The sequence below is a fragment of the Gouania willdenowi genome, chromosome 12, assembly GCF_900634775.1.
Source record: "Gouania willdenowi chromosome 12, fGouWil2.1, whole genome shotgun sequence".
Taxonomy (NCBI): domain Eukaryota; kingdom Metazoa; phylum Chordata; class Actinopteri; order Blenniiformes; family Gobiesocidae; genus Gouania; species Gouania willdenowi.
Window position 1 is genome coordinate 6,733,289 of NC_041055.1, and position 12,726 is coordinate 6,746,014.

Here is a 12,726-nt window from a genome sequence, read left to right on the forward strand (position 1 = left end):
CATAGCAGTGCAGCTGATGCTGTGACACTATTTACTCGCTGGTCATGTGACTGTTTATTGCAAGACCTCTGCACATGCCTCTGCATTCCTCCGCAGAACCAAACAGTAGTTTAGTCCAACGCGCTTGTCTTCTCCCGGTGGAGAATGTGCATTCAGCGTCATTTGATGTCACGTCCGGAGAACCGGGCGGTATATTCGGTCTCCGCATTGCAGTAGAAAATGCATCTCAGCCTGTTCAAGGCAATAGGGAGATATGTTTGTGGACACCATCTAGGTTTTGAACGCTTCATCACCCATTAGCATTAAAAGACTCAAAATTAATGTTTATTTTTTCACAAATCTTGTCTTATGCTCCTTTAATAATGTTGACTAATAAAATCTGCTCGTAGAACTGTTGTATTAAAGCAATATCACACTCGAGGTACTGCTGTTGTGCTGAAATATCAGCACTGGCGTAATTATCTATGCCAGTCGGCCAATCACACCCGTGCTTGTGTTGTATTTCAGCACAACAGCAGTACCTCTCATGTGAAAAAATGCTTAATTATTTAACATTGGGTACGTTTTCGTCTCTTCTTAACCTTTTACGTGTTTTGTTGGTTAATTTGTCTGTTTGTGTGTGTATATATATATACAGTATATATAAGTGATCATTTTTCGTGTGTAAAAAACCTTCAGCTTATTCTCCTTGCGGTTGACGATGACGGCGCTGATCTGCTGGTCCATGAAGATGAGGATGGTAACGAGCACAGCAGGGACGGCGCTGGCCACGTACCACCACCAGGGGTTCTTACCAAACGGCATCACCAACCAGCCACGATCGGAGCGCGTCGGCTACACACACACACACACACACACACACACACACACACACACACACACACACACACGCACACAGAGGAATGATTATTGAGGGTGATTCAGGCTTCAATAAGTATATATTAATCTGAATTTCTGGTGATTTTTTTTAAAGGTTTTCAGGTAATGAAAAGAAGTCCAGAATGAAATGGAAAGACTAGTAAGAGGTTACAGTATTAAGAACATACTGTATATAGAAATAAACAATCACAGCCACTTTATTAGATACGCCTGTGCAATGTAAAACCCATATGACAATTACTGGGAAACACTTTTAGTAATGCAGACAAGATGATTGAGTTTTTAATCTTAAAATATATATTTAACATAAACATTTTAATCTCAAAATGACAAAAAAGATGAATTAAATCAATATCAAATGCGTGCCTTTTTTTTAATGATGTCATTTTATTCTTACTACAGTAGGAGGCAGTAATAGTCTACTTAAGTTTTATTCCATGATGTTTTTATATTTCCAACTACTGCTAAGATGTTGGTTTTGACAATAGATGAGATTTTTTTTTTTTTAATGAAATTTCTTACTTTCTGGATTAAAAACATTAAAAACTTAATTATATCAGAAAATCCTACAACGTTTAAACTTACAGCTGCTTATGTGACAGATAGTTTAGAACCAGTTTAAATTTTTGTGTAACTGTTTAAAGGTTTTCCCCAGTGTTAGATTGCAGCTTGTTTTGAGAAGTTGATGGTGGGTCTCTAAGTTAAACCAGTCGAGAAGCACTGGTTTAAAGTCTTTATGTCTCCATTATTCATGCTAATGTTAAATTGAACCACAATGGTGGTGATGATCACAATTATGCAGTAATGATGTATTGGTGTCGTGAACAGATTGCACTACATATAGTGTTGACCTTCGACAGCATGTGCAGACAAGGTAAAAATATTCAAAATAAAGGATTTGAACCACACACTCTAAATCGTCCTTCCACTAAGTACTTTTCTTCACTGTGAACATCTTAACATTACGGAAGTGGATTAGGGTGCAAATGAAGAATAAAATCAAAATGTTGAGATTAAAGTAACATTTTTGAGAACAAAGTTGAAATGTAATGTCGAGATTAAAGTAAAAAAGGGGAAATTAGTCAAAATTTCAAAAATAAATTCAAAATATAATATCATAATAAAAGTTGATGGTTTGCCCATGAAGTCAAATCTATCTCAACATTATATTTCAAATTTATTCTCGATTTGAAAATATGTGAAAGAGAAACCTGACTCACTGCAAACTAAATAAGAGAGAATCTCGCTCCTCAATTATGACCAAAATAAGCTCCAAACTGTTAGTATAGAGTTGTAGCTAATAAAGTGGCAGATAGGTATACTCTAAGAGTCAAAGAGAGAAATACCTTGAACTCAGTGGGAACAATTAGTTTGGGTGTGTCAAGGTTCATCAACATATCCAGACCCACAAATGTCAGGATGGACATGAAGATGGCAAAGTCACTGATTAGCTTCCTCATCTAAAGGCAGAGTCGAGGCACGAGGAAGATGAAGAAACAGAGAAGAACGAGAGATGATCGACTGTGGAGAATCACTCATTAAGCTAACGACTGCTCAGCGAATCATCATCTAGAACATGCAAAGAGGGCGGGACTTTCAGGGACCTTGAGCTCAGTGGGAACATGCAGTTTGGGGGTGTCGAGCTGCAGGAGGTAATCCAGACCACAGAAAACCAGGATGGAAATGATGATGGCGAAGTCGCTGAAGAGGGATCTGAGCTGCAAGGTTCGAGTGAGGAAGAGGAGGAAGAGGAGTGAAGCCTAGGATGAACTGGTCATAATTCGCAATAATAACATGCAGGATCACTTCACACCGGGGGTCGGAAACCACGACTCTGGAGCCACACGTGGCTCTTTGGCTCCTCTGCTGAGGCTCCTTTTACTCTAAATATTAAGTTCAATTGTCATTTGACACAAGTAATGCACTTTTATTGAAACTTCGGCACTAAAAAAGTAGATGATATTTTATGTCAAAAACAAAAGTAAGCTGGAGTGTTCATCTTACATGAGTTCAGGATCTTTAGCAGTGTTAAAGGTGTTAAAGTGTTAAACTTCTGTCACTCAGTGTGCGATATTGTGGTAAAACACGAGGAAAACCTCTTATAAATGACTCCAGTGATGTTTTAAATTGGCTGGTGCCTTTTGTTTACTGGTGACTGATTGTGAGTGTTGTCTGGTCAGTCAGTAGGTAAATTGGACACCAGTTTCACCAAAACATCAGTAAAGCTCTGACTGGCAAAAAAAAAATCCCACAGTTCAAACAACTGTGAAATAGCATTAAATAGCGCTGATTTTCCTCAGAAAATATAAAATGACAAAAGTGTGTTTTGCGTTGTGTTCGTTTTCACTGTAAATTATGATGTTGACTCGAAAAATGTATGCCGACGCATCATCTAATGTTGTAAATTCATGATAAAATCAGGTCGACGGCTGCTTTCTGCTTCATTTTTCCTGCAGTATAATACATGAACTGCTGGGTGCAGTGTCACTTCACCATTTACATTGTGAAGAAGAATTGCGCAACAAAAGAAGAACCAACCTAGAGTCCCAAAAGTTTAGGACCATTTCATTGAAAATGTATACTACACACTAGGGATGTAACGATTAATCGTAAGGCAGTTAAAAATCGATTCATAGGTATCACGGTTGATATCGATTTTCTGAAAATTGAATCGCAGTACTTTTTTTATCCACTATCCACAAGTGTAGGCGGCGGGCGGAGTTTGCTAATACTTTCTTTCTGGCTGCCTTCTACTCTTAAATATGTTAATAAATGATTCCTTACCCCTTTAGCACCGAAAGAATATCTGTAATATTACGTGAATATCTGTAAAAGTCACGTTTTTCTATTAGCTCTGTCTGCTAGCATAGCTTCTCTTCTTCACTGCAAGATATCTGCATGCCAACCGTCCACTGTGTTACCAGCGCCCTCTGCTGGTCCAAACAAATATGACGTAAATCATTGCAATCACGGTTTTTTTTTTTTTTTAAGTCCAATTGTTAAGGCACAAAATACATTTTCAGTTGCACTTTTAAAAATAAAAAGAACTATTATGCAGTTTTGCATTGTTTATTATCGAACCTGAATTTAAATTAATAGGCTTCATTTTCATTTGTATTATTCCTTTATTTATTTCATTCAAGATTTATTTTTAGTTAAATTGCATTGTTTTGAATAGTTTATCAAGGGATTCTTTTGACAAATAGTACCGTATTTTCTATTTGTAATTTGTCTACAGTCCCATTTTGTAAGTAAATCATGAGAGAATCGTATCGTGAACCCAGTATCGTGACTCAAATCGTATCTGCAGTTGAGTGAATCGTTACATCCCTACTACACACCTGAGGTAGAACTAACATCTGTGACATGAATGTGTACATATAATGTGTCATTGTAGCTACAGTAGATCTGCTGATGTCGTGGTTTTCCGACCCCTGGCTCACACCTCCCACTCATGCACTCACGGAGTGGGACAAACGCTAAACGACTGCGTTACCTTTGTTGGGAAGTAGCGGCTGAACTTGAACTTCTTTAGGGACACCGTCATGGAGTAAGTGCCGAAGAAGAGGATGAAGGACATGAGGGCCAGGTCTGGGACATACTTACAGGCGTTGCCCACCAGCGCACCGCCGTACTTCGCGCAGTCCTTCTTACTCATCTGACCCCAGTCCAGGTCGGTCAGGTTAAACTGGGAAAAAATAAAACTAGTCCAACATTGTCTCAAAATCTTTGACTCAAACACAAATAGATAAATGCTACCAATTCAACATGTTTTCTCTCAGCATATTGTAACGTGTGTCTGCAACAGGGGTGGTCATAAGGGGGCGCAGTCCATCCACCAGTGAAATTAAATGTAGCTTTCATATTTTATCATTTCTTGTTGTAGCACTTTGATTGGTGTGAAGTAAAGAAATAATTACCTAATATTATTTATTTTTGTAAATACCGGTAGTAATTTTAATAATAAAAAATGTAATAATCATTTAAAAAAACTTCTGATTAGCTGAAATTGTTAAATGTTTTTTCAAATAGAGGAAGACAGTCAGAAGAAAAGTGATGATAATGATGACTTTGTGTAAGATATCAGACTGTTGAGTACTTTCAAATAGCAATTATTGAAAGTGTTTTATCTAATTAGTTTTTTTTAGATATTTGTATATTAAGTTTTCCTCTTTTCATTTGGAAAGCTTTTAATTCTCTGAGGCTTTAAAGAAGAGACATTTACTTGTGCTTCTTCTATGAAAATTCTGTTTAAATTTAAGTATAATGTCTCCAAAATGGTGACTCCCACATATGAAAATGGATATTATGTATGTTTGAGGCTAAAAGTTGATATAAAAGACTAATATTTCTGACAGGTAAAGTGTAATAACTGTAAAAATACCATACATTTACGTAAATACACACCTGCCTGTGACAAACTGCAGTGCTGGACCACATTAATAAATTATCAAAACCACTCACCAGCAGTGTCATGTTGTCGTCTGCAAGAGGAGCTGAAATGTTCATTGCCGACGCTACAGAGACGGAGACAAAAATAACTTTACGTCACCAAAAAACTTCAATAAGTAAACAAGCAAACAATTGTGTTTTTTTATATATAGATGGATTTCCATCACTGAGAGTTTAACAGTGTCTTTGTGTGTACTCACATATTCACATGGTATCCACATTTGAGGCAAAGACAGAGAATAACAGGAATAAAATGCACAGTCATCACAAAAACACACTCAAGACAAAAATGTCGGTATTGTTCAGCGTTGGGGTGAATTGCATTTTTCAGTTACAGTTACGTTTTCAATTACCCATGTTCAATGACAATTAAATTACGATTACAGTGACCAGTAATTTTTCCCTTTACAATTAATATGCGATTATTTTTTATCCTTAGAAAGTCAATTACCATTACATTCTCGATTACTAAAGTTCAATTACAATTAATCACAATTACTGAGCCTGAAATAAATAACCTAACAAAAGTTAATCTTCCTCTTGTGTTAGTTTCTTTTATGATAATTGGTCCTAAATCAGCTGTAAAATACGCTTAAAACAAATATCTCTTTTAAGAATGTGGGAAAGCTTGATATGAAACACACTGTATGTGTAGAACTATACATAGAACTGTAACATGGTTCCCCAGTTTTGCATTAAATTCTAATACATTATTATAATACAATTTTTATAGAATTTTCATGGCAATTACAATTACAATCTAATTAAGATTATGACAGCAACACATTTAAAAATTGCAATTATAATTAAGCCATAATTGTAATTAATTATCAATTACGCAATTACAATTATAACTGACCCCGGTTGGATAAAGGGGATACTTGGATTCAGAAATAAGAGAAAGGGGGTACTTGGGCCAAAAAAGTTTGAGAGCCACTGAGTTAAACAAATTCCTGGTGGAGAAACGTCCCTGATTTCCACAAAAAACTCACCCTGATCCGGAGCCATGCAGTCACATTTGTAGGCTGTGATGGAATCAGGCTTAAAGCCACGGTTGATTGGGTAATACTTGAAAGTCCCGGCCTGTAAAGAACCACATAAACAACGTCAACCTCACTCATTTACTTGAATGCCTCCGTTAATGGTCTCCATTGATTTGCCCCACACCAGCTTCTTGAGGGCATCGGAGATGAAGATGAAGGAGATGAGGCTGGAGAATCCCTCCTCGGTGAAGCGCGTCATGTACTTGATGATGTAACTTGCATCCGACACCACCAACAAGAAACACTGCAGGCAGGAGTGAAGGCCGATCCACAGACGCAGCTCCATGTAGTCCACCTTGTTGCTCCTGTGAGGAGAAGAGGTTTTGGTTTTGGTTGTTTGCTACTTTTATTCAAGGACATTCAGACCTGACCAAAGGAAGCGGACAATCCTGGGAAATGAACCATGTGTTGGGTTAGGTAGACAAAAGGTAATTTTCCTGGGATCTATAAAAAACAAGTTCGGATGAACTACGGCCGGGCCCACGGAACGTCTCCGTGCCGAATAGCACGAACCAATTTTCCGAGAATTCAGTGAAATGATTTGGTTCCCATAAATTTGTAAATTACCGGAAATGGGGGGTGAGCCTCCAGGCCCCGGAGCCAAATTTTTTAAAAAATGGCTTTGAGCGTCTCATTATATTCATTCATAGAGCATTCATACCGAACAGCATTCTGATCTAACAACAACTAACGGAGGAGGAGTCATTTGAAAAATGGAGTGGATATGATGAAGTATTTGATCTTTTCTTGAAATAATCTCAGTTGGCCAGTTAAAATAATCTTCTTTATAAATATTAGTAAATTATAATGCATTGTAGTTTCACTGAGGGGCCATGATAAGGTGTTGTGCGTATCAGTGATACTGGTCCTGTAGGGACACCTCAAAGCAAGACAAGCCTACTTGAATCAGATTTAGTGGTTGTAGACCAGATCGCTGAACAGTACTTAAGTTGAGACAGAGATTGTACCACTTTCTATATGGGGGGACCATGATAGATGCTTATCCACTGTGATGCCGAATAGCTTTATTTTGTTAACTTGCTCTACTGCCAAGCATTTCATTGTAAGAGTCAAATAGTTTGATTTCTCAGCTGCTGTTGTCTCCCAATTAACATGGGTTTAGTTTTTACAATATTTAACCATCTCATAACCTCACCCAGCTCCTTTACCAGTACATTACAAATATCATTAACATTAGAACCAGCGTAAAACCTAGTTGCATCATCAGCATTCAGTACATGACAAGTAATGGTGTATTTAATACATAAGGCAGGTCAATAGTAAAAATTGAGAAAAGGAGCGGTCCGAGGCAGCTGCCCTGAGGTACACCACAGTGAACATCAGCACTATCAGAGAAGAATCCATGTTGACGTGCCCTTACTTGCTGAAGTCGTAAAGCAATTTTTCAAAGATGAGAATGGGTCCGGTCGAGCTGAGGATGATGAGTGGTTGTCCTCCGAACAAACAGAAGACGGTTCCCGCTAAAGCCGTTCCAAGGAAGCTCTCCATCACCCCCTGAAGGACAAAACATGTCAGAGATGCCCTCTGTGCATGATTTTGTTAAGAAGTACTGCGTTGTTGCTCTCTTTGATGACCTGGTAGTTGTCTGTGGCGTCTCCAAGCAGCCCGCCAAAGGTGATGGCATTGGTGATGCAGCCCAAGTAGATGAAGAGCACAGCGGAGATGGACTGGATATGGAAGCCGTCGTAGATATCGCTGCAGTACCAGGGGATCTTCCTCTTAATGTCCAGCCACAGTCCACCACAAAACCTGCACAACAAAGCAGAGCGGACCAAACCTTCAACATGTCTGTGCAAGGGAAGACCAAGAAAAGTAGAAAACTGCCCCAAAATCTGTAACTTTGCCCTGATGTCCACAGACGTGACGTGACAGACGTGAAAATCCTTGTTTTCTATAAAAGAATCTGGGGTACGGGACCATCCCTAGCCCGGCGCCTTGTGGTGAACTCTCCAACATGAGCCTTCTTGCTCTCCATACCCAATCAAATCAAGTTTTGTATCAAAGTTTATCGCAGACATACTGTATGTGGTGGCATTTCATTGTTCTAATAGTTGGAAACCTGTGGTTTACACTCCCATCCTCACCTTCCAGTGAACTTCAACTCCTCTCCCAGCTCGTGTGGAGCTGGAATCTCCTCGTCTTCCCCCGCAGCGGCTCCGCTGGCTGAGCCGTTCATCTGTCCCAGCTCGTTCAGGTTCATCACTGACTTCCTGCGATCACAGTGTGCAAGTTCAACCATAAGAATGGGGTAGCAGCATGTTTTCTGGTTTAAACCCAAACAAATTCTATCCTGCCCGTGAAACACTTTAATTAGCCTTTTTGTTTCAGTAAAGAATTCAAAGTTATATAAAGATGTTCAAGGAGTCAAAGGGAACAGGTACTATTTTCTATCTGTTTTTTCGTCTTTTATTCCTCTTTCTTTTCTCGAGCTAGTTTTGAAAAACTAGTGATATTTCTTATGTCATGAGAATTTGGTTAAGGGTGAAACTTTGTCTACGTGCCTCATTTCTGCAGAGGGAACTTTCTTTGGCGGCTCGATGCGTATTTTAGGGTCCCATTCCCCCGGAGGAAGAACGATCACCTCGTCCAGGAACTCGTCCACTCCGGCGATCAAGTCTTCGCGGTCCCTGGCCTTGTAGGCAACATCACTGAACAACTGACGAAGGACACACAACCAATCAGAGACACAAGCTTTGTGTAGTAGCGCTGGTGGTCACGTCACAGTGCTTACATCGTCCACCATCAGTGTGGCAATCGCTCTGCCGATCTCGTTGTAAGACTTGGTTTTTCCATGAGGACCCAGGAGGATGAAGAGAAACCTGCCATTGAGGGGAAAAAAAGAAAGTTTAGCTGATAATAATCGAGCTGATACTTCGTAGGTCAAAAATGGAAATTTTTCAAACTCTTTTAGACAATTGGAATAATTAAAATAGCCCTGCCCCTCTAACCCTTTGACCCAGCTCAGCTAGCACTGTCATATGCTAAGCTAACGTAAGCACGAACAAAATACGAAGCCAAAACCGACTCTTTTCCGATTTTTCAATAAATAAGTTCAAGCATTCTTACACATGAAAAAATAATTGTCAAAAACAACACATATTTAGTAGTTTCAACAGTTTGCTTGTAGCTAATAATAAATCCATCCTTGATTTTTTTTAATCTAAAAAACATCAGTAAGAACTTTTCTTGGATTAATTTCAAAAGTCAAAATTGTTGGGGAAACATGATACATTTTCTTATCTGTTATTGAGTATAAAAGTTTCAAATGAATGGTTATGGGATTGTTCTGACTCTATAATCAGTGCATCACTAATGGCCTCGGCTTTACCTGGTGGGCACAGGAACCTCAGTGAGACCGCCGAGAGTCGTCGCTTGAGCCAAACGTACGAAAGAGACAAAAGGTCTCTCCAGGAAGTCGACCTCGCCCACCAGCACATTAGAGGCTTCTGCGTCCCGAGGAATCTTCTTCATGAACTTATTCTTAAGCTTAAAAAAAGCAGGAGACATGAAAGAGGAAAATATATAGAAACCATGTGTCAGGCCTTCGCAAGATAACAGCCTACCTGGGTATTGTTGCTGAATCATGGTTTGAAGACCACAGGATACCCAATTATTCAATGTTCATAACATGACTTAGCAACTTATCTCAGGCTGTGTTAAAATATGACTTGCTAGCAACATTTAGCTGGGCTGTTGTGTCGAACCATGCTTAAGCAACAATAAACAGACAAGCCATGGTTTAAAACATGATTCGGTAAAAATACTCATATAGGCTGCAGAGGGAGTTTTTTCTTCCCGCTGTCGCTAAATGCTTGTTCATGTAGATCTTGTTGGGTTCTTTTTCTTACTATGGACTCTATATTTTGTTTACTGAGATGACTTTGTTGTTATTTTCGCTATATAAATAAAGTTGAGTTGAGTTGAGCTGTCTAACCATGACTCTGCAAAAATACTTGTGGTATTGTATAAACCAGTACTTCTCAAATGGGGGTACGCGATGGTACTACAGGGGGTACTTAGGAGAGAGTACCCTCTGAGAGTGGAACATTTACAAATAAAGTGTCGGTCTTGGTCCCACCCCAGGAGTGAGTAAACCACGACTCATTAACAAAATACTCAGGTAGGCTGTTAAGTCAACATGCATCTCCGGGGTAAGTTTGAGCTCCTTGTTGATGGATCAAAGCATCAAGGCAGCCTTTGATGATCATATCTGTCATATTGGATGTTTGGAGGCTTTCTGTGAGGCAAAAATCCTTGGTGAGTAGAAGTCACACACTGATGATTACTGTAGACATCGGTGAAACAATCCCACGTTGAAGCACGTGGCAGTGGAGTGGAGACTGCTTAGATTAAAGCCTCTGTGTAATCTGTTAATACTGCTTTCAGAGTCAATTCACCAGGTTACCTTTAACTCCTTTAAGTAGGTACAAAAAAAGAGACATTTCAGGCTCTGAGCTAAGCGCAGGCCCTTCATTCATACAGACCTATGAGCTTTACCTGCAGGAGGAAGACTGCAGGTAAAGCTAATGTGGTAAAAACACATAAGCCATAATTTCCCCCTTTGGGAAATTATAAAGACATCATTGAACCTTGAAAAAATGCATTATTTTAACTTTTAGGATGTGTTGTTTGTAATTATTAGAATAATTGTGTTTGTTGGACATGTTGAAACTTGGCATATTGTTACATGTGAAGGCTGGGAAATACCTGGTCTGTGCTCGGCGTGTCTGAAATATCATTCATGCTTCGGCTCTGAGTGTTATCTGTAACACACACGCACACACACACACACACACGTAAGACACACTAAAGGAAAGCAGTGCTTTGGATCACAATGTGTAAAAAAACACACCAGGTTGTGTATTAGAGTGTAATCAGTATGAAGTAAAAGCAGAAAGTGTGAGTAAAAAACTAAAGAAGAAACCACTGATTATGAACCATAGCAGGAAAAAATGTAGAGATTACACTATAAGAGGTATTTTAGGGACTCATGACAATATTTTTGGTGTAAAATTTTAAAATTTTGTGATCTATTTACCGCTTTTTGATATCAAACAAATAACAAAGATGGCTATTTCATCTTTTTGTTCAAGAAAAACAAAACAAAAACAAAAAAAATAAAAGAAAACTTCAGTTTTAACTTGGAGATAAAAACATAATTAATGTATTTCTACATGTTTCTACTCCACTCTAAACCTTCAAGCAACAAATATGTTTTGTGTTGGATAATAATAAACGCTAGGCACTCACGTTCTTACATTACTTATCCATATTGTGACATATTAAATACACCACTATGAGTAAGAATATAGATATGCTTTCATTATCTATTTTCTGTCATTTTATCTGCTGACTGAGTCTAAGACAGGGGTCTGCAACCTTTACTCTCAAAAGAGCCATTTTGCCTAATATCGCCTGGATTAAAGTCCTCCTGGAGCCAAGAAAAAAAAAAAAACATTCTCAATAAAGACAATACAGTGTTAAGATTCTATACAGTTAAAATAATATAAAATAATTTTATGAGTTAATGGAGTTGAAGGGCTACAAAAAATAACTTGAATTTGATGACATGTGAGTGATCATGTCGGTCAACACATGGTAATAGCTAATTTCTTGCAACAAATCAAGCATGCATTATGCATATTAGGCCGACATGTTGGCCATTAAATAAATCTTTTCCCACACAATTAAAATCTCTATTTTCTTCCAAAATAGTGTTTTTGTTGGTTTAGTTATCTTAGCGGGGATTTAAAACTTAAGGTTAGCCACAGGTGCAGGAAAGTTGATGATCTGTAGATGTTGCAGGAGGTGAAGTAGGATGGTGGCAAAGTAATTGCACAATGTGATTCATTTTTAGGGTAACCAATTCTTTTATCATAATTTTATTTTAAGTTATTGTCATCAATCATCAATACCATATTTTTTTTAAACACTACAAGGAGCCATTGCAAAAGAGTCAAAGAGCCACATGTGGCCGCAGGTTGCAGACCCCTGGTCTAAGAGTTAGCTGGTTTTGTGCAGAAGTCAGTCACTAATTAAAATGGGCACCAGTAAACCTGCGACCTCCTCAATGTATTAATTAAAACTACCCACATGAATCATTATCCCTACTTAAACATCAAATAACAATACCTTCATTTGTTAGCCCTGACAAAGACCATGTTTGGTCGAAACATGTTAGCTTTTTAATGATTTGTCAATTAAAATAAAAGATTTTTAGAATACATTTCCTCATTTAGATTTTGTCTATTTTGGAGTGCCTGGTTTCCAAATATTGTGACACATTTCTTCCAGTCATTTTTGCCAGTCATCCCTTTGGCAAAAACACAAG

At 38.4% G+C, this 12,726-nt stretch overlaps 1 protein-coding gene across 1 annotated transcript in view; it reads right to left on the reverse strand.

Annotated features, from left to right (window-relative positions):
* Positions 1-2,159: 2,159 nt before the first annotated feature.
* The window catches only part of slc4a5b (solute carrier family 4 member 5b), a 35,195-nt gene continuing 24,628 nt past the window's right edge, over positions 2,160-12,726 (reverse strand). Inside the window, exons 9-21 of the mRNA XM_028463439.1 lie at positions 11,103-11,158; positions 9,724-9,881; positions 9,127-9,214; positions 8,897-9,051; positions 8,480-8,605; positions 7,970-8,144; positions 7,756-7,889; positions 6,499-6,679; positions 6,324-6,414; positions 5,344-5,396; positions 4,376-4,567; positions 2,484-2,597; positions 2,160-2,339 (exon numbers count right to left, since the gene is read on the reverse strand). Of these exons, the coding sequence (XP_028319240.1) occupies positions 2,160-2,339; positions 2,484-2,597; positions 4,376-4,567; positions 5,344-5,396; positions 6,324-6,414; positions 6,499-6,679; positions 7,756-7,889; positions 7,970-8,144; positions 8,480-8,605; positions 8,897-9,051; positions 9,127-9,214; positions 9,724-9,881; positions 11,103-11,158 (1,703 nt within the window). The remainder of the gene's footprint in view (positions 2,340-2,483; positions 2,598-4,375; positions 4,568-5,343; positions 5,397-6,323; positions 6,415-6,498; positions 6,680-7,755; positions 7,890-7,969; positions 8,145-8,479; positions 8,606-8,896; positions 9,052-9,126; positions 9,215-9,723; positions 9,882-11,102; positions 11,159-12,726) is intronic.